Below are 19,651 nucleotides of genomic sequence, written 5' to 3'. Positions count from 1 at the left end.
TTTTTTGTATTTCATATGTATTGATAGTTTTGTCACTAAAATTGACAAAGGGGGAGATTGTTAGAGCATTGCTCGGTCGAACTCGCATGCGTTGCTATCTCAAGCACGTTTGCCAATGTTAGTGATCAAAACTAACATTGCTATCTCAAGCATGTTTGCTATCACAAGCATGTTTGGTTACGGCTGGCAAATGTACCATGTTTAATTGGTCCTGCCATTCTAAGTTATTTGAGGGTTTTACTTTGGGCACTTTAATTTGTAATTTGGGAGCTGTTATTGGTTGCAGCAAAATTTTGTATTTTTTTTTTTTTTGTTAACTTTCGCCGTTTTGATAAGAGTTATATTTTAATCCAATTTGTCCTTTTTTTCTCAAAAAAAAAAAAGGCTTGACTATTAAATTGAATCAGTAAACGAAGAAAGAGGAAAAACTTTAGAAAATATTGGAACTATATATGGAGTTCGCACCACTATATGTCGTCAAATTTAAAAAGAAAAATAAAATCAAACGCATTACTCCAGTAATCTTCAAGATAAACACAGACATCCTCCGGTTTTGTTGTTTTTTACAATTTTACTCCGGGAAGCTAGCCAGGCCTTCTACTACGTTCTTGAAAAACATGCCTACTTAACCTGGAAACACTGAGATGCACGCGTCTCCTAAAGTTCTATTTAAACATAAATCAGATGTGATGAAAAATCAAGGCATAGAGAGAGAGAGAGTAGAGAGGAAGAACGAAACTCACAAGAGACACATTGTGAAGAATTTGACAATTTCATTAAAAGTTAACAGTGTTTTTTTTATAGGCAATACAAGACTACTAGCATTAAGTCACAAATCTTATCAGACTCCTAACTATTAGGACATTACAACCCATGACTAAATCATTTTAAACAACCGTAAACGCTAGGAAGCACTAATAAGAAATGACCAAGTAACAGTTTAAGTTTAAATAAAACTCCAACAACATGCTCCAGGTTGATCAGACATTTTGCAAAGGAAGTGGTACATCAGGTTGGTGATCTCTTGATGTCGTCCAATAGAGTGGTTTCTCGATGTCGTCCAATTCGAAAATCAATTTGAACGGACGATTCAGAGATATGTAAAAAGTAAAAGCGGCAACCGCAAATATCAGATATGGAGCCCATATATATTTATCCTTAAGTATGATTGAAATTGCCATGCTAAATGCAGTCACCACACTCAATACCGATAGGATGAGACTTCCAAGACCTCTCTTCAATGTTCTTGGCAATATTAGCTCAAAATTACCTTCATTATGATTCCCAATATAGATAGATAAGAACAGAAGAATTGCTGTGGTTGAAGAAAAGAGAGCCAGAGCATCTGCCACCATGAATACAAGGAATGACTGCTTTCGCAAGAGTACAGGCTTTCCTTTCTCAGTTGTATCAGTACCGTCACTGAAAGTTCCACCAGGTAGTGTAATTGCTGCCGCAAATGCAACCGTAGCTACCAGAGCTGCCACTACCAGACATGATTCGGCTGTACGTATCATGTATGCCTCGGCTTTTTTCATTAAATCTTTGTGCTCCCGAGTGAAAACCTCTTCAGGAGTTTCACCATCCTTATTTCTCATATTTCGTAAACCTCGTGGTACCCTCTTCTTCACTTTCTTTACACAAGATAACAAACCCAGATTACAATTAATAACATTTCGTATAGATTATGGGAAAATTTATTGGTAAATTATAGAAAACGCACCTTAAACCAAATAATCTCACTTTGCATTTGAGCAACAGGGCTAGAATAAATATTTAGCCGAGAAGGAGGTGCAATTTTTGCAGCAACATGTAAGATATTACCGCCGTTTGATTCAATTATCCGAGTAGTTAAAATATCCTCATCTGCGTTCATGTGATCGTACAAGTAATCGAAGATGTTTTCCTGTCTGTTTTGGACCGCTATTTGAAATATGTTTCTCCGCTCTTGAGGAATCCAAAGCTGATCCGGGTAAGTTGAAATACACATTCTTACAATGTCGATTGAACCATTCCTTGCCGCAGTTTTTAGGAAATTGGAGCCAAAGAAAAAATGAAACCTGTCTTCCCCGGTCATGAGAGAAATTCTTTGAAAAATTAATTTTACCAATTGCAGGACAACTTTGGATTTCAATTTGCGACCATGATAAGCTGCAAGCAAAACCCATCATCAAAATATACGTAAGTTAGGCTTAATCAAGTACGAGGGTGACTGGAGGCATACCTTTAGATCTGCAGTCGAAGCAAAATAGCACTTTGAGAAATATAGATGGCTTCTCACTGATTTCGCAAAGGCGATGATCTACAAAAGAGAGGAGATTATGTACGTAATTAAAGTCTCGCGGAAAGTAAAATATGTCAGAGGAATTTAATGATGGATTTCAGAGATGTAATACATGTTAGGAGTGACAGTATTGATTCCTCGTAGGCGATTGGGATCGAAAGATCCTTTTCTGCGATAGCATATAGCGCAGTACTGTTGCCATCTTCCTCACGGGCAGTTGCTAAACTTGGGTGTTCACGGATTAGAGTAGTTGCCAAATCTGAAATATTAATCTTTGAGTTCACGTAATTTTATATGCAATAAAAATATATTAATAAAAGCTCGGGACACTACATTTTTCCCTTGGCGGACGGAAATATTTAATTGATATCAGTGACGAAACTCGAAAGCTAGCTGGTCCTAGGACATTAAGAAGAATATAGTATATCTAGATAAATTTAAGATTACCGTATAAACCGGCATGAGTTATGCTGCATATGAGTTGAGCTCCGGAATGACCTTCAAAGGACTTGGGTTCATCTTTCATAACACCACAGAGGAATCTAATAATTTCTTTATGCTTTTTATTGACATGGATGGCAGCATTGAGTAGCGGATTCAACCCCTTTCTATTACACTTACGTGTTAAGAGTCTGTGTTTTTTCACCATTGCTTTGACAGCTTCATCCAGTCCAGCAATAACAGCAAGATGAAGAGCTGTATTACCATCATAACTGTCTTTCAACTCAAGTGCTTCTATGGACATCATTTTGATTAGATGTAATACGAATTCTGAGTGTGCTGCACCAGCTGCAATATGCAATGCAGTCCTTCCACATACTGTGATCGCAACTTCAACAGAACCGGGGTTTTTGTTTACGAAATCTTCCGCATTTTCCCACATACCACTCATTGCAGCAGCTAATAAAGGTCGATAAAATTCCACCTTCCTGCCATATTCTGTAACAAGTTTCAACAAGTTAATGAAGTCACCGTAATTTACCTGCAATTTGATAATTGAGGTTAGTGGAAGTTCATGAGGTCGGAGTTCCATAATTTACCTGTAGTCTGATAACTCCTGGCGTAACTAAAACTGCTGCTACCTAGTTCTTCTAGTTCCTCTTCAGCTGAAATACGAACTTCCTTTGAGTTTGAGACCGCTCCTACGGTGGCATTGAAACACCTCCTTATAATTCCCATGATTCAGTCCACTACTTTTTTACTTGGGAAAAGATTTTTACTTGAGAAATACTTTGTAATCTGCAAAACTGATAAAAGTAAAGCTAGCTAGAAGAGAGATTATATATGGTGATGATCTTTCCAAATCGTCTTTGTAATTTTTGTTTTATGTACAAGTAGTTAGTATACAATGATTAGTTGTGTCTGTTGGAGTATTATATGAATGTTATGAGTAGAGCTGACTTTCTAAACCATTGGGGTGAACATCAATTAATTCTGATAAATTCTTAATTCAATGATTAATTGGCAACTAGAGTTCACGAATACAGTACTAATTTCCGTACTAACAATTTGCTAGTGAAGTGGATTTGACCTCGCAAATTAGTGAAAGCTCAACCAAGCACAACTTCAGCACTAAATAATGATGGTGAGATGGATAGAACCAAGACGTGGACAGAGCCAAGTTGCAAGACCATCCCTTTATCGCCATCCACGATAAGTGGTTATGAGGTGGCTGGATTCATGGTATGGTCTAATCATTTTGCCACCCCTTATATAAAATCACGTTTGTGCCTTTTCTTTTTTTTTCATCAAAACAAATTAGGATTATCATGGATTGGGGTTTTTGATTTGTAAGGAATTAATTTGTGGAGTTCGTATGAATAGCAGTTGAGAAGTTGGATGTTAGGCGTTAATGAAGACGATGGATTGAATTAGAAAGATACAAGGTAAAACTTCGAGAACATGGAAAACATTGTCCCAAACAAAATAAATGATCTTACTTTCATCATGAATACGATGACAAACACCTCGAAAAGAAAATTATCAAAGAGCTAGCGGATTATTTTGGTGAAGACCAAACCCTCCAACCACGAAGAACACCGTAAAAAGAAGGCACGAATGTTGAGTATTGGCAATTTTCGTTTTACGTACAAGTGGATAATATACAATGATTAGTTCTGGCGCCTGTGGGAGTATTATATGCATATTATTAGTCCTATTAGAGCATCCACAGTCATGGAGTCGACCAAATGCCAAATAGCAGACCAAAAGCTAAAAAAAATTGGCATTTTACACTGAGCAACCACAGTCGTGGAAGACTATTTTTAGTCAGGCGGAAGTATAACAAACGCCCCAGTTCAGGCGCACTTTTAATGACCGTCCCAGTTCAGGCGCGCTTTTAATGACCGTCTCATTCAGGCGCATTTTTAATGTCCGCCTCATTCAGGCGCACTTTTAATGACCGTCTGATATCAGGCGCATTTTTAATGTGCGCCTGATTCAGGCGCACTTTTAATGTCCGTCTAATTCAGGCGCACTTTTAATGATCGCCTGATTTCAGGCGCACTTTCAATGACCGCCTGATTCAGGCGCACTTTTAATGACCGCCTGATTAGTGAATTTACATAAATATTAGCCACTAATCTTCTTCTAATAACGTATTAGCCCACTAACCTTCTTCTAATAACGTATTAGCCCACTAAACGAGTGAATATACCAACGTCCCATTGGGGCGTACATTAAAGCAACGTCCCATTGGGACGTAAAATATACCAACGTCCCATTGGGGCGTACAATATAACTACGTCTGTGTTGGGGCGTATGTATTACATGCGTTTGGTTAGGCGGAGTTTATAGATGCGCCTGATTCATACGTTAATTATACTTCCGTCTGATTTCATACGGTCACTAAAATCTCGTCTGCTTTCATACGCTATTAATACTTCCGTCCCACTATATTTCGTTTAGTCTGGGTTAACGACCACATTTGGTCTCAAACCCTAATTTTGGCGATCAAATTTGGGTTTGGTCCCTTCCGTTGCGGCATATTTTGAGACCAAATTTGAGTTTAGTCCCCAAATTTGGCCGTGACTGTGGTTGCTCTTAGGGAGATCAGTAGAAGCTGACTTTGTAAACCATTGGGGTGAACATTAAATTCTGATAAGTTCTTTATGGGGGGAAAATGTCAACTACATTCACGAAAATCAATTTACATACTAGCAATTTGCACTGCAGTTCACGAATAATACTAGCAATTTGCTACCGAAGGAGAGTTGAATTTCACAAACTACTGTACCACCATCAAGGAAACGGATAGAGTCAAAACGTAATGGGGTGGCTAATATGGTTGGTCTAAACAACTTGTTACCGTTTGTGCCTTTCCTTTCGTTAAAATAAATTAGAATTCAGCGGTTTTGATTTAAGCGTAGTTTATTATACATCATAACAGCATGAATTTGCATGGTTTTCAATCTGGAAAGACATAATTGAAAAGTTTGGCCGGCACCAGATCTTTTGTGAACATGGTTAAAAGGATTCAAGGTAAAACTTGAAGAACACGGAGGAGTGGCCCATAATATCTAGCAGATTATTTGAAATTTTTGTGCAAAGCCATGGATGTTAGTGTATAGGGCTATAACTTCAAGTAAACCAGATCCCCAACAATAAAAGACCTATATGTTCTTTTCTTGTCAGCAAACCACTTCATTTTTTCTTGTGCCTTGTGTAAGTTTTCCTTCAAAATTTCAAGGACTGCATCTATTCTCTTTATATATTCTTCAACTGAAGCTGCTGATGTATTGGCTACATTAGGAAAATCTAAGTGGGGTGGGACATACCCATACAGAGCTTGAAATTGAGACATCTTCATGCCGGTGTGGAAGTTGGTATTGTACCACCATTCAGCTAAGGGAAGCCAGTTGAACCAATGCTTAGGTTTATTACCTTTCATACACCTTAAGTAACCTTCCAGGCAAGCATTAACTCTCTCAGATTGGCAATTATGTTAAGATGTGTTCCCAAGGTTCTGAAAAGTTCTTGCCAAAACTTGCTGGTGAGGACTTTGTCTCTGTGTGAGACAATAAAAATGTTATTTAAGAACTGTTGAGCCACTGTGACAGCTGTATAGGGATGAGTAAGTCCTATAAAATGACTATACTTAGTGAATCTATCTACCACTACTAGGATAGCATCATTATCATGTGCCTTAGGAAGACCAGAGTTGTGTAGGGATGAGTAAGTCCTATAAAATGACTATACTTAGTGAATCTATCTACCACCACTAGGATAGCATCATTATCATGTGACTTAGGAAGACCTTCAATAAAGTTCATGCTTATGTTTTGCCATGCCTGATCTGGTATTGGGAGTGGTTGTAGAAGACCAGGAGGGTGACGATGCTCCAGCTTGTTTCTTTGGCAGGTGTCACATTTGTTGACTAAAAGTAAATTGTCTTGTTTCAACCCTTTCCAATAAAAATGAGTTTTGGCTCTAAGGTAGCTGCCATGAATACCTGAACGGCCCCCAATTGCATATGAATGAATGGAATGCAGGATATGTTGCCTCATATTGGTAGTAGTGCCCACATATATCCTGCCCTTGAACCTTAGAATGCCTTCCAAGTGAGTGTAATGAGGAACTGCATAAACATTAACTAGCAGCCGTGGAATGAGCTTAGATGCCACAACATCATTTGTATAGATTTTAATGATGTCCTCAGTCTCTGTGGGAGTTGATAAGGTCGGAGCACTGCATGTGGAAGTTGAAATATCCACAGGAAGTCTAGAAAGGGCATCTGAAGCTTTATATTCTAGTCCCTTCTTGTAGTTAATTGTATAATCAAACCCCAGAAGTTTGACGAGCCATCTTTGCTGTAATAAAGTTGTAATTTTTTGTTCCGTGAAGTATCTTATGCTCTGTTAATTAGTTTTGATAATGCAGTGGTGGACAAGGAGATAACATCTCCATTTGGTGACTGCATTGACCACAACCAGTAGCTTTTTTCATAAGTAGATCACCCAAAGGCTTTTGGACCTAGTGGTTTGTTGTAGAAAGCAATGCCTCTACCCTACTGCATGAGTACATCCCTAAAGCCTCTAGAAAATTCATCAGTTTCCACTATAAACTACTTGGTAAAGTCGGGAAGGGCAAGCACGGGAGTAGTACACATATCATTCTTAAGAGTAGTGAAAGCTTCCTCTGCCAATGGAAACCAAATGAAGGCATTATTTTTCAAAAAATCTGTAAGAGGTTTACTAATAGTACCATAGCCTTTCACAAACTTCATATAATAACATGTAAGGCCTAAGAAACCCCTTAATTGTTTAAGACTAATAGGGATAGGCCAAAATTGCATACAAGCAATCTTCTATTGGTTAGCAGCGACCCCATAAGCAGTAATGATATGTCCTAAATATTCTAGAGAAGATTGAGTAAAATAACATTTAAAGTATTTGACAAAAAGCTTGTGTTCTCTAAGTAAAGAAAGAACTAAAGAGGTGATGCACGTGCTCTTGGATGTTAGGACTGTAAACCAAAATGTCATCAAAGAACACAAGAAAACATTTTCTCAAATATGGACCAAATGCAGAATTCATTAGTTCTTGGAAAGTTGTAGGGGCATTTGTGAGACCAAATGGCATAACCTTAAACTCATAATGGCCATGATGAGTTCTGAAGGTTGTTTTATGAATGTTAGGTAAATGAACTCTGATTTGATGATAACCATCTCTCAAATCCAGTTTAGTAAAGATTTTAGACCCATGTAATTCAACCAAGAGCTCATCAATGACAGGAAAAAGAAACTTATCTTTAATGGTGATGGCATTGAGTTCCCTGTAATCAGCACAAACCTCCAAGTGTTGTCGCTATTCTTGACTAGAAGTATGGGAGAAGCAAAATGGCTATGAATGTCTTGAATAATACCATTTTTGAGCATTTCCTGAACAAATGACTCAACCACCGACTTGTGAATATAAGGACATTTATAAGGTCTGAGATTGATAGATTGGACTCATGTTTAAGAGTGATGTTTTTGGTCCAAAACTCTCTGTGGTGGTAGTTGTGTTGGTTCCACAAAAACATCAGTAAAAATATTGATTAGCTCCTGAACTGGTGGGGGTATTTCAGACGGTATAGGAGTCAGAGAAATAGAGACTGAAAAAGCGGGGGTCTAACAACCACAACCAATATTTCGTTCTGCAATATGTATGGACAATTCCAATACAATTCCAAGAGAATCAACTAGATAGTCAGACTCAATCACGAAAAGTATCCAAGAGTTATATCTAAATTTCTCAAATAAATCTGCAATCAAACAAATGAAGATCTGTGAGCCGCATCGATATGAGAAATAACTTGGATGGTAAGAAAGACCAATATACAAGTGCCAATCAATTCCTATCCAACAATCAAGGTCGGATTTACCAATTAATTGAGCTACGTACAACCTATGATATTTCAATTATATAAACAAATATAATGCGGAAAAGAAATAACACATACACCGGAAATTTTGTTAATGAGGAAATCGCAAATGCAGAAAAACCCTGGGACCTAGTCCAGATTGAACACCACATTGTATTAAGACGCTACAGACACTAGCCTACTACAAGATTAACTTCGGACTGGAATGTAGTTGAGCCCTAACTAATATCACATTGATCAAGGTACAATCACGTTCCTTACGCCTCTGAATCCCAACAGGACTCTACGCACTTGATTCCCTTAGATGATCTCACCCACAACCAAGAGTTGCTACGACTCAAAGTCGAAATACTATAAACAAATTTTTCTCCCACAGAAATGTCTATTCTGATAGATAAATCTGTCTCCCACAGAAACACATATGAAGTTTTGTTACGTCTTATGATAAATCAAGGTGCACAGGAACCAATTTATAATCCTGTCTTATATTCCCGTAAAACGACCTAGAAATATCAATCACCTCACAATAACTTAATTATATATATGGTAGTAGAACAAGTTATTATGGAATCACAAAGAATGAGATAAAGAGCTTTGTGACTACTTTTTATATCTTACCCATCAGAGATAAATATCGAGCCAATCTTAGATAAGATAGTACTCTATAAGATAGAACAAGTAAGACCAGAATATATGCAACTACAGATAAAATAGTTGGATCTGGCTTCAGAATCCCAATGAAGTCTTCAAGTCGTTAACCTACACGGTTTTGGAAAAACCTACGCTAATTGAGAATCGACTCTAGTACGCAACTAGTATAACACATGAGGTGTAGGGATTAGGTTTCCCAGTTGCTAGAGTTCTCCTTTATATAGCTTTCAAATCAGGGTTTTCTTAGGTTACCTTAGAAACAAAGCATTCATTATTCACCGTCAGATGAAATCCTGATTTAAGATGCAAGCTAAGTTTTGCTTCAAACTAAAGCAATATCTCTCTACCGTTAGATGGACTTAGCACGCAGATGAAATATACTTCATTTAGATATGAGTAACCGTACCTAAACTTGTACATAAAGTGGGATCAATAATAGTTAACCAAAGTTAGCCATATGAACAATTTTGTCTAATTCACATTCATCTAACACATCTAGATCAACTATGATGATCAATCAATCATGAATGATAACCAAAGAATCTAATTGTGATCTTCATAGGGTTGTTCAGTTGTTAACAATCACATAGAAGTATATATGATCTAATTGAATCAAAATCAGAATGATTCGAAAGAATCAATTCATGAACATTTAAGCCACGATTTGCAAAGACTGCATTCCTTAATATATAAATGTATTTGTTCATGAGTATGGAATCATACTTTACTGATTTAAGAACTTGAACCACTTAAGTTTGCAAACGGGTACACAAACTTAAGTTCCAGACATTGGTCATAAACCAACAGTTTGCAAACGGGTACGCAAACTTCAGTTACGGACCAAACTCAGGTGAATAAGTTCGCAAACGGTTATGCAGACTTAGTTCCCGGGCTTCAATAGTTAAATGAGTTTGTGAAAGGGTATGCACACTTAAGTACCCTGACTTAACAGTTGAAACAGTTTGCGAACGGGTATACAAACTTAGTTTCTGGTCCTGGATTATATCAAAACAGTTAGCAGACTTAGTACACAAACCGTAATATATCCAGACATGAGTTTTATCTCTTAACTCTCATTCCGATCATTAAAACATTCTCATAAGACGACAATGGATGTCTCACACACACCATTAGCTAATAAGAAATTTTCAAGTGATCGAATGATCAATACGAAACTTTCCAAGTCGACATCAAATGACTATCTCACACAAATCATGTAAGACGTTTCAAGGCAATTTATACATGATCATCTTTTGACATAAATTCAAAAATAATGATGAATGTAGCTAAGACAGAAAGCTACAAACACGTATTTCGAGAAATAGATAAGTGAGTTATACTCAGCTCGAAATATCAAATGTGTATGATACGAAAGACTATATCGTATACGAATTTTATCTCAATAGGAGATAAGTAAAAATAGAATAGACTTCTGAGGACATATAAGTTTAGTCTCCACATACCTTTTGTTGATGAAGTTCCTCCGAGTTCTTCAGTAGATCTTCGTCTTCAGTTGTAAGCGCCGTGAAGTCTAAAGCTCAACTATACAATCTATCCTAGTCAGAAACTCTTATAGGTAGACTAGAAATCAAGACTATAGTTTTGATCAACTAAACTTGACAAACAAGCTTGAGATATCAAAGCTTCCGAGTTCGACCGAGCAATGCTCTAACAGAGAAAAATTGACCAACCAGAGCTGGAGTATTCTTTTTGATTAAAATTTTCATGGCATTGCTACTAAGCATCAGGAGTGTTGGTTTAGTGGAGGTACCTTGTAGGGTGATCTTTTGACCATTGTGTAGAAAGGAAATAGAGAGTTTTTACAAGTTAAAGGTGACATCACCTAATGTCCTCAACCAGTCAGCTCCCAAAACTAAATCACATACACCTAGAGGAACTAATCTGAAATCTGCAAAGAATTGTTGGTGCTGCATTGTCCACTGCAAGTTCTGACAGAACCCTGTACTTGTAGTTTTAGCACCATTAGCCACAATTACCAACATGTGAGCAGTAGGTTGGACTTCACACCCTAACTGAGTGGATAGAGAAGAATCAATGAATCTATGGGTGCTTCATTTATCAACCAGAACAGTTATAGCTTTCCTCTCAATGAATCCATGTATCCTAATTGTATCAGGATTGAGATTCCCAGTAAGAGCATGAAGGGAAATCTCGATGTCAGATTCAATTAAATTATCTTCATGGGTGTCTTGGATAGGTGGTAGATCTAGCTCATCAGCTTCATTATCAGGCACCATCATGAACAACTGATGTGATTTACATCTATGGCATGGTTGGTATTTCTCATCACAATTGAAACAGAGTCATAGGGCTTTTCTTTTACTCATTTGTTTATAAGATAATATTTTTATATGAGGTATATAAGGAGATTTAGGTGTTGGGTTTCGAGGAGTTGAGTTGTTGGATGTACAAGCCCCAGCAGTGGAGGGGGTAATAATTGGTTTTGAAGTAGAAAATCTGTTGAAGTTAGTAGTGGGCGGTTTAAGTGGAAGGGATTTAGAAGGTTGGGTCTGAGAAGAAAGAGCTACCTCCTGCAATCTTGCTAAGAAAAAATCTTGAGAAGGAGTAGTAGGTTTATCCATCTGAACTGAGCTTTTCAATACCTCCTTTAACCCACTAATAAATCTCAAAACAAAGTACTCCTCAGTGAGATGAGGATTTTTACTTAGCATCAAAGCTTTCAATTGTACAAACTGCTCAAAATACTCCTCAACGGATGTTTATTAGAAAAGTTTGCTAAAACAACCCACATAATTATCATTTGCTAGATCTTCAAAAAGATTATAGATAGATTCAACAAAAACAGGCCAAGAGACAGATGTTTTACCAGTAAGAAAATCGAGAAACCAAGAATTTTCTTTACCATCTAAGTGCAAGGAAACAAACTCAGCCTTCTGGTCATCACCAATGGAGTGAATCTGGAAGTATCTCTCACGCTTACGAATCCAGTTGCGAGGATGGTCTCCACTAAATCTTGGAAAATCAATTTTTGGAGCTTTAGAGAATGTGGTGAAATGTCCAGATTCATGTGTTTCAGCATGACTACCAAAATATGATGGCGTATAAGAAGGAGGTGGTATAGTGTGAGGGTCTGACTGATATCTAGAAAGAATCTCTATGAGAGAGTCAAACTTTTCTTAGTTAGCTTCAGAAATCTTAGGAAGCAAGTAAGGTATCTTGTCTCTAAGCAGCAGCAGTTCATTCAACAGTTTCACGTGTGTGAAGATCTGTAATATTTTTGATGAGTTGTGAAAGTTCACGGGTGGTAGAATCTACATCCTTGATGGTTGGGCCTGTCATGATGTAGAAGGAAGAGGAAGTTCCTGGATGATACCATTTATAACGTTCTATGATGTAATATATTATAAAAATGGAGATATAACTAGTAATGAAGTAACTCAGTACCACTGTACTGCCTCCCTTCCTTCTATTTTCATGATAGCTTTTAACGCGGTTACAAGCATAATAAAGGAGAAGAAGACCTAGGACTGGACCCTAATCATATCACTGACCCTACACGTGGTCGAGTTACCAACGTTCAAATTAACAAGCTTAAAGTAACGTAAAATATGATTAACTACTAAAAAGAATATAATTAATTAAACTGAAAGATAAAGACATCCTCACGATGGTTGTCGGGTACCACAGGACCATGACATGTTCGTACGCAAATATTATCAAATTTTCACATTTAAATTCGTCGAACATTCTAATCCAATGAGAATATATTACTTTCTTCAGATCAACCAATATAAAAGACAACAATGTTTTGAGATTTCCAAATTTACTCCGGACAATAGGTAACTAGCCATCCAACCATCGTCTGGATGCGTTCCTGAATAATATCCTAACTTAACCTCAAAACAAATCGAAATACACGTAAACCTCTGATCATACATTCAGAAACTGATGCGGAATTCCATGCTTATTGTGAACACAAAGATCTGGTGTCATCTGAGTATTCACAAATAATGCGCGCAGACTCATGACAACACAGTAAATAAGCTGCGCCTGAGGGGAATGGATAGGTTATGTCGAATCCTTGACTCAGAGTTCTAATACTCTTCCTCGTCTCATCAACTACAATCATTGTTCTTGGCTCATACAATAAGATAAATAGTGGATGAAATATAAAATGTACGAACATGATATACCATAAGTATCGAATTGAATATATAAAGTATAAATGCATGAATATAGATGAAACAATTAACTTATATGATTCATCACTCAGATCTCTGTCTACGGGTTTGGATTTTTCATTATATGTATGAAGGTTACAGAAATAGTCGAATGACTTTGAGACCAATATAAGCCTGCGTAGCAGGAGGAACTTCACTTACACTTTCTCTATCTCTCAGTCTCTCTCCTATTCTCCTCTCAATGTTTTTCGGCCTCCCTCTTCACTTGGGAGAGAGGGGTATTTATAGGGAGGTTACGTGGGGTCCACTTCTGAAGCCCGTTATAACCTTATCCTCTTGTGTTTTGTGCCACTCACGCAGAAGTCTTCTTGTTCTCGGCTGCATCTGCGTGTTCTGTCTGGATACGCAGTATTATCTGCGCTTCCAATACAGGCTGACTGACACGTATGTTGTTTGAGGGTATTTAATCCAGGTAGTTGAGATGTCTGTCCGCGGTAGACAGCTGTCCTCTGCCCCTGTCTTGTCTGCGTCAGTCTGACTATCCCCAGCCATAGATCTTAGATCTTTCTAGGGATAGGATAAAGTGACTCTTGGCTGTCCACCCGTGATATCATATCTTGATGCCCTTAGCCGCATGTCCTCCACGTGTGTCTTTGTGGGCACGTGGCGGAAGATGAAATGTGTACCTACGATTTGCCCTTTTCCTCCTACTGGGAGGTTAGTCGAAGTGGGAAGAAAAAACGTGTTACTCTCTTCATCTTCTCTTTACTATTTTCCTAGATTTTAGGGCACGTTCCCCACTATTTGTAATAACTTCTTCTTGGGTAGTGGAAGAATCGTATTACTCTCTTCATCTTCTCTTTATTATTTTCCTAGATTCTAGGGAACATTCCCCACTATTTGCAATAACTTCTTCTTGGGTAGTGGGGCGGTTTTTATTTCTCTTTGCATATATATATGAGAAGGAATGTGAAAATTCTCTAATCATAAATTTCATTCCTTCTCTTTCCTCGGAATTTTCATTCTTTGTTCTCTGCTTTTGTATCCTTGTTATTAATTGCTGCTGCTGCTACTGTTGCTCCTCAAAGTTTTCTGCTGTTGTTGCTACTGTTGTTCGTCGAGGTTTTCTGCTGCTGCTACTGTTGTTCGTCGAGGTTTTCTGCTGCTGCTACTGTTCGTCGAGGCTTTCTGCTTAATTTTTTGTTTATAGGTAGGTGGTTTTACTGTGTCTTGATTATCTTTTGATGAACTGTTGCTATATGTGTTTGTGATGAAGAACATATATATAAGTGTGTGTATGATTGCCCATGTTCTTTATTACAAACAGTAATGATTTCTTCCTTCGTATATGCTTGCCCCTATTTGTTATTTCCCCTTTTATTTAGGGTTTTTTCTTATTTTCCATCTGGTTCATGATTATGAAGAACTGGATGAAATTGGGTTTTTTGATTTCTGTTTTGTCTTCGCGGAAATCTGAAACTTGTTTGTGTACTACGCAGACATGGCTGACCGTCCGCGGGTTTCTTATCAAACTCCACCGCCTAGTCCGCGTAGATCTCCTCCGCGTAGGGATCCTGATGTTTCTCCGCCTGGTGGAGGTTCGTCTAAATCTTCCCAAGGTGATGCCCGCGTTCATAGGGTTTCGTCTTCTTCTGGTCAGAGGCACTTATCTTCTAAGAGGGGTGAGTCGCATAGAGGGAATACGCAGAAGGGGGACCGGCCAAAAGAGGCTCCTGGCTCCCGGTATGCTGTTTCTCGTCCCTTAGTTAATCCGCGTGATGATCCCAAGAGAACGCGGGATGTCCTACCTCTTCGGTCAGTGGCGCCTCCTTCCGCGTCTCATCAACATCCTCTACCTCCCCCTCCAGTGTCTCAACCCAAGGGGAGGTCTTCGAAAGAAGTGGTTTCGAAGACTGATGTATCTAAGGTTCATCCTAAGAGGAAAGCTTCCGATAGAAACCCTTCGAAGGGTTCTGCGCCTGATCCCGTGGAGGAGGAAGATATTTCTCAGGAAATACGTAGCGTCGCTGTTGGGGAGAAGAAAGTGACCTTCAAACATATTGATCTGGAGGTTTTCAAGGAAAAGCATGGTCTTCAGCTATTCGATGTTCGTTTTTACGCTGCTGATGATGATATTACTTATGAGATGATATCGACATATAAGTTTGATGAATTTCATCTGCTGACCACGGTGGGGGCCTTTGAAGCGGGTCTTATGTTGCCTTTGTACAAGTCTGGGGATTCTTTTTATTATGATGTGCTGGCTGGTCGAGAGGGTTCTTCGAAGAACACACACTGTCGCTCTATTTCCCAACTTCATGGGAATTATCTTCGTGCACTGAGGGAGTGTTATCTTCGGAGCAAAGGAGAGACAATGATGACTCTTTATGTTCCCAATCCTGAGGAAAGGGAGTGGTATACGCCTGAGAATTTTAACAAGTCTTTCGGTGACTATGTTAACAGTAGGAATCGTAAACCGTGGAGTGTGAGTCTTCGGAATATTGCCGCTCCTCGTGGTGAGATCCGCCTTCTGAGTGAAGTAAGTGGTGCTAAGGTGAAGTACGTCCCGGGTACAGAGAATTCTACTAACAAACTGGTGTTTCCTACTCGTGAGCGGATCAAGCGTGATCATGACTATGAATGGCACGCAACTGTTATTGAGGTTGTTGGTCCCTGGGCTTGGGGGTGGGTTCCAGGTCCGCAAGGATGGCGTCCTACCGCAGATAGCCAGATACGTGCGGCTCCTCCTGCTCGTTATGGGAATTTCCGTCCTTGGCATTTGAATTTTGAGGATGAATTTCCAATATGCCCTCGATGTTGTTGATGGAGATGACGAAGAGAGTTCCGATGCTGATCTTCAGGCGAAGAATGCTGCGGTTGTCAAGGTAAGATTTCCATATGCCTTGTCCTTTAGTTGAGGCAGTTTTAATTCTTTTCAAAGTCAGGGATTTTTATTCTTGTGCCTTGTCTTTTTAGGCGACGAAGAAGAGGAGGATAAATCCCAAGCAGTCCACCACCGCAACAATCGAGGAGGCGGAGGTTTATGAAGAAGTTAACAGTCCTGTGACTGAGCTTGGAGAGGATGAAGATATGTCTGATATGGAAGAGCGTACTGATACATCCCCTCCAGGTCATGATGATGAAGAATTTGTTGAAGGGAATACTACCGCTGGTGGCAGCGGTATTGGTGGTGAAATTAATCCCGCAGGTTGTCATGATGCTGGTGCCGAAGCTAATCCTGCGGGTTGCAGTGATGCTGGTGATGATAACACTGGCCTTGGTGATGAGGGTGTTGGTGGTGAAATTCCTGCTATGTCTCAGGAGTTTTCCTTTGGTCGGATTTATTCTGCGGAGGATAGTTTTGACATAAACGCTGCCCTGGGCCTGGCTTCTGAGTTCAACCTGCTTTCCCCAAACGATGATTGGGATGTGCTTGGTAACTCTAGCAAGGCGGATGGAAAGGGCAAGGGAGTCGTGGATGCTAGTGATGTTCCAGAGGGGAGCGGTGCTAGAGACCTTCCAGATTTGGATGCGGGAGTAGCCTCGAACTCTTCGGGTGCTAAATTCACGGACATGGGTTAAGGCCTCGGTTGGGTCTTCTGGAGATGATTTTCCTTCACTGATCCTTGAGGGTGATGATGCCATCTTAGCTTGGTTTAAAAAGAAGAACTTGATGTTCGTACCCAATCCAGCTCCTGTGGTGGAGGGTGAGAAGAAATCTGATGCCTATACCCGTAAGATGATGCAATTGTCTCCCGAGGACCAGGTTGCAGAAGCGTGGGATAAGAATCTTCGGGCCTTGGAGGCTGCTCTAGTAGTCGACGCTCCCTCGACTGTTGCTGATATGATGGCGTTGGCTGATGGGTATCAGTATGGATTTCCCCAACAGCGGATGTTAGAGGTGAGTTCTCTATCATTTTGCCTTGTATCAATTTTTAGCAATTTTTAGAGTCAGGGTGTTCTAATCTTCTGATTCGCAGATGATGAGGAGTGAGCATTGCAATCACATGTTGTACCAGTTTTTTAAGGCCAAATCCCTTAAGTTGGAGGCTAAGCTTCGTCTTCGGGAAGAGGAGCTTACTGGGCTGAGACTGTCATTGCTGATAGGGATAGGGAGATATGTGAGTTGAAGAGTCTCCTCAAGGCTAAGAGAGCAACAAAAGGAGAGGAGAAGCTTCGCTTGGATCTTGCTATGGCTCGTAGTGAGTTGGAGGAGGCCAAGAAGAATTCTTCGGCTGTTACAGGTTTGATTATCTGTTCTCTTCCTTGTTGTTGTCCTTTACTGTAATTAGTGTTCTGTCTGAGTCTCCCTCCCCCACCCTATCTTCAGTGGGTGGAGTTCCTGAGTTAGTATGGCTTCGGAAAGAGCGGCAGCGTCAGAAATCTCGCATCGCAGAGTTGGTAGAGAAGATAAAGAGCGAGGCTGATAAGTGGAATGCTCGTGCCGATGAACATAATGCTCTGGCAGAGGAGTGGGGGTCAGACGAGTCCAAATGATTGATATGCAAACAAATATAACAATGATCGTCGTTTGTTTAATGGAACGTTGTTGTGGACGCGTGATAATCTTCGTGAATCCCGAGAACAGGTCTCATCATTGGAAGCTAAAATCAATCTCTTGGAAGAAGAATTGCGTCAAGCTCGTTCTTCTCAGTCTTCTGATGTTAAAGATTACATTCAGCGTCTTGCTAGGGAGAGAGATGACGCTAGGGCTGAGGCTGGTGCTCTTAGCAAAGCTTTAGCTGCGTCTAGGGCTGATGTGGTACGCCAAGCTGAGTCTGAGAGAAATCTTGAAGTAAATATGTATCGGCTCAACAAGGGTCTGGAGGGTTTAAACAATGAGGTCAACCATCTTCGTCACTTGGATTCAATGAAACAGGTAGAATTAGATGCGAGTCAGTACGCCCTTTCAACCCTTCAAGCGGATTATAAGAAGTTGTCAGATGAGTATGATTTTCTTGATGAAGCCCGTGATGCTGTTGTCAACGAATATGAAATAGCTTCGGCGAGAGTCGAAGGTATATGTTTATATTATCGAGTGTGATTCTGTAATTTCCTGGACCTAACCATCTGCATTTTTCTTTTCCTTGCAGAGTTCCAGGGACAGCTTTGCACTGCAAATGAAGAGCTTGCGGAGGCTCAATCTCAATTAATGCATCAGGAAAGCCAGATTAATTATCACAAAGGTTTAGCTACAGCAAGGGACGAGGATGCCCAAGCCGCTTCGAAGGAAGTGAGTCGTCTTTCCTCGTTGTTGTCAAAGGTTGAGATGATGAATACTGTTATTGCATACAAGGCTCGGTATCAACTAGTGGAAGAGACTAACAAAATTCTGGATAGCATCGAGTATGATCTTAAGACCGAGCAGGCCTTATCAAGAGCTATATGCGCCGTGAGAAACCCCTTCCCCCTACATCTGGTTCTTCAGGGCCTTCCTCGGGTGGGAGCGTACCTTCAACGTGGAAGGGGAAGATTGCTAAACCTGCTGGTGGGGTTGAACCATCCAAGTAGATTTTTGTAGAGAGTTGATCTTTGTTGATTATGAGTCTTCGTAAGATTCCTTTTGTATTTTCTTGTTTCCGCGTATCATTTCCAAGCCTGTAATCAACTTTTAATGAATTGATCATTGTTTTAACTATTATCTGTGTTGTCCGACTGAATGTAATAAGGGATAACGAAGTGTTTGAGTGCGAACCCGAAGATATGTGTATCTTCGTGAACGTCTTGAGACCTGTCACCCCGCTGGCTAATCCTGGGCCAGAGGATTCTCATACGGTGGGGGTCGGGGCAGTGTTCTAGGATATGAGTTGTTTGGAATGTACGTTCATTCCGTCAACCCGCTACCATAAGATTGGTTGGGTATCTCTTTCCGCTGGATGCCTTCCCCATGGTCCTACACTTATACATGCTGATAGGGGAGTCCCTAGAGATTGTAGGTGACTACTTTCCGCAAGTAAAATAGAACAACAATTAACACCAGTGTTTACGTGGTTCCACAGCAGAGTGTCTACGTCCACGGGTGAAAGAGGGTTAAAGTGTCTATTCAGTTGTTGAGTTACATTTAGAAGAATTCCATTGATGGAACCTCTGAGGTAGTAAATAGTAAAAAAACTGGAGGATGAAGTATTGACGCGGAGGTTGTATTTACAGGTGTAGGGTTCTCGTGAGGTGTTATATTTATACGCAGTCG

General features: G+C 39.7%; 1 protein-coding gene across 1 annotated transcript; it reads right to left on the bottom strand.

The window, feature by feature from the left end:
* Positions 1-980: 980 nt before the first annotated feature.
* LOC113358832 (ankyrin repeat-containing protein NPR4-like) lies at positions 981-3,463 on the bottom strand. Its single transcript, XM_026602542.1, has 6 exons — positions 3,325-3,463; positions 2,732-3,223; positions 2,397-2,543; positions 2,225-2,302; positions 1,724-1,866; positions 981-1,634 (listed from the first exon to the last, which is right to left on the bottom strand). The coding sequence occupies exons 1-6, from the start codon at positions 3,461-3,463 to the stop codon at positions 981-983; spliced, it is 1,653 nt and encodes a 550-aa protein (XP_026458327.1).
* Positions 3,464-19,651: the final 16,188 nt, after the last annotated feature.

Source organism: Papaver somniferum, chromosome 1 (genome assembly GCF_003573695.1).
Source record: "Papaver somniferum cultivar HN1 chromosome 1, ASM357369v1, whole genome shotgun sequence".
Lineage (NCBI taxonomy): Eukaryota > Viridiplantae > Streptophyta > Magnoliopsida > Ranunculales > Papaveraceae > Papaver > Papaver somniferum.
Note: the sequence above shows the minus strand (reverse complement) of the source record. Positions and strands in the feature narration are given on the sequence as shown.

Coding starts and splice junctions, on each gene's coding strand:
- LOC113358832 (XM_026602542.1), bottom strand. CDS start 3,463: ATGGGAATTATAAGGAGGTGTTTCAATGCCACCGTAGGAGCGGTCTCA. Junction 3,224..3,324: donor CAGGAGTTATCAGACTACAG/GTAAATTATGGA, acceptor AACTTGTTACAG/AATATGGCAGGAAGGTGGAA. Junction 1,867..2,224: donor CTTCGACTGCAGATCTAAAG/GTATGCCTCCAG, acceptor ACATGAACGCAG/ATGAGGATATTTTAACTACT.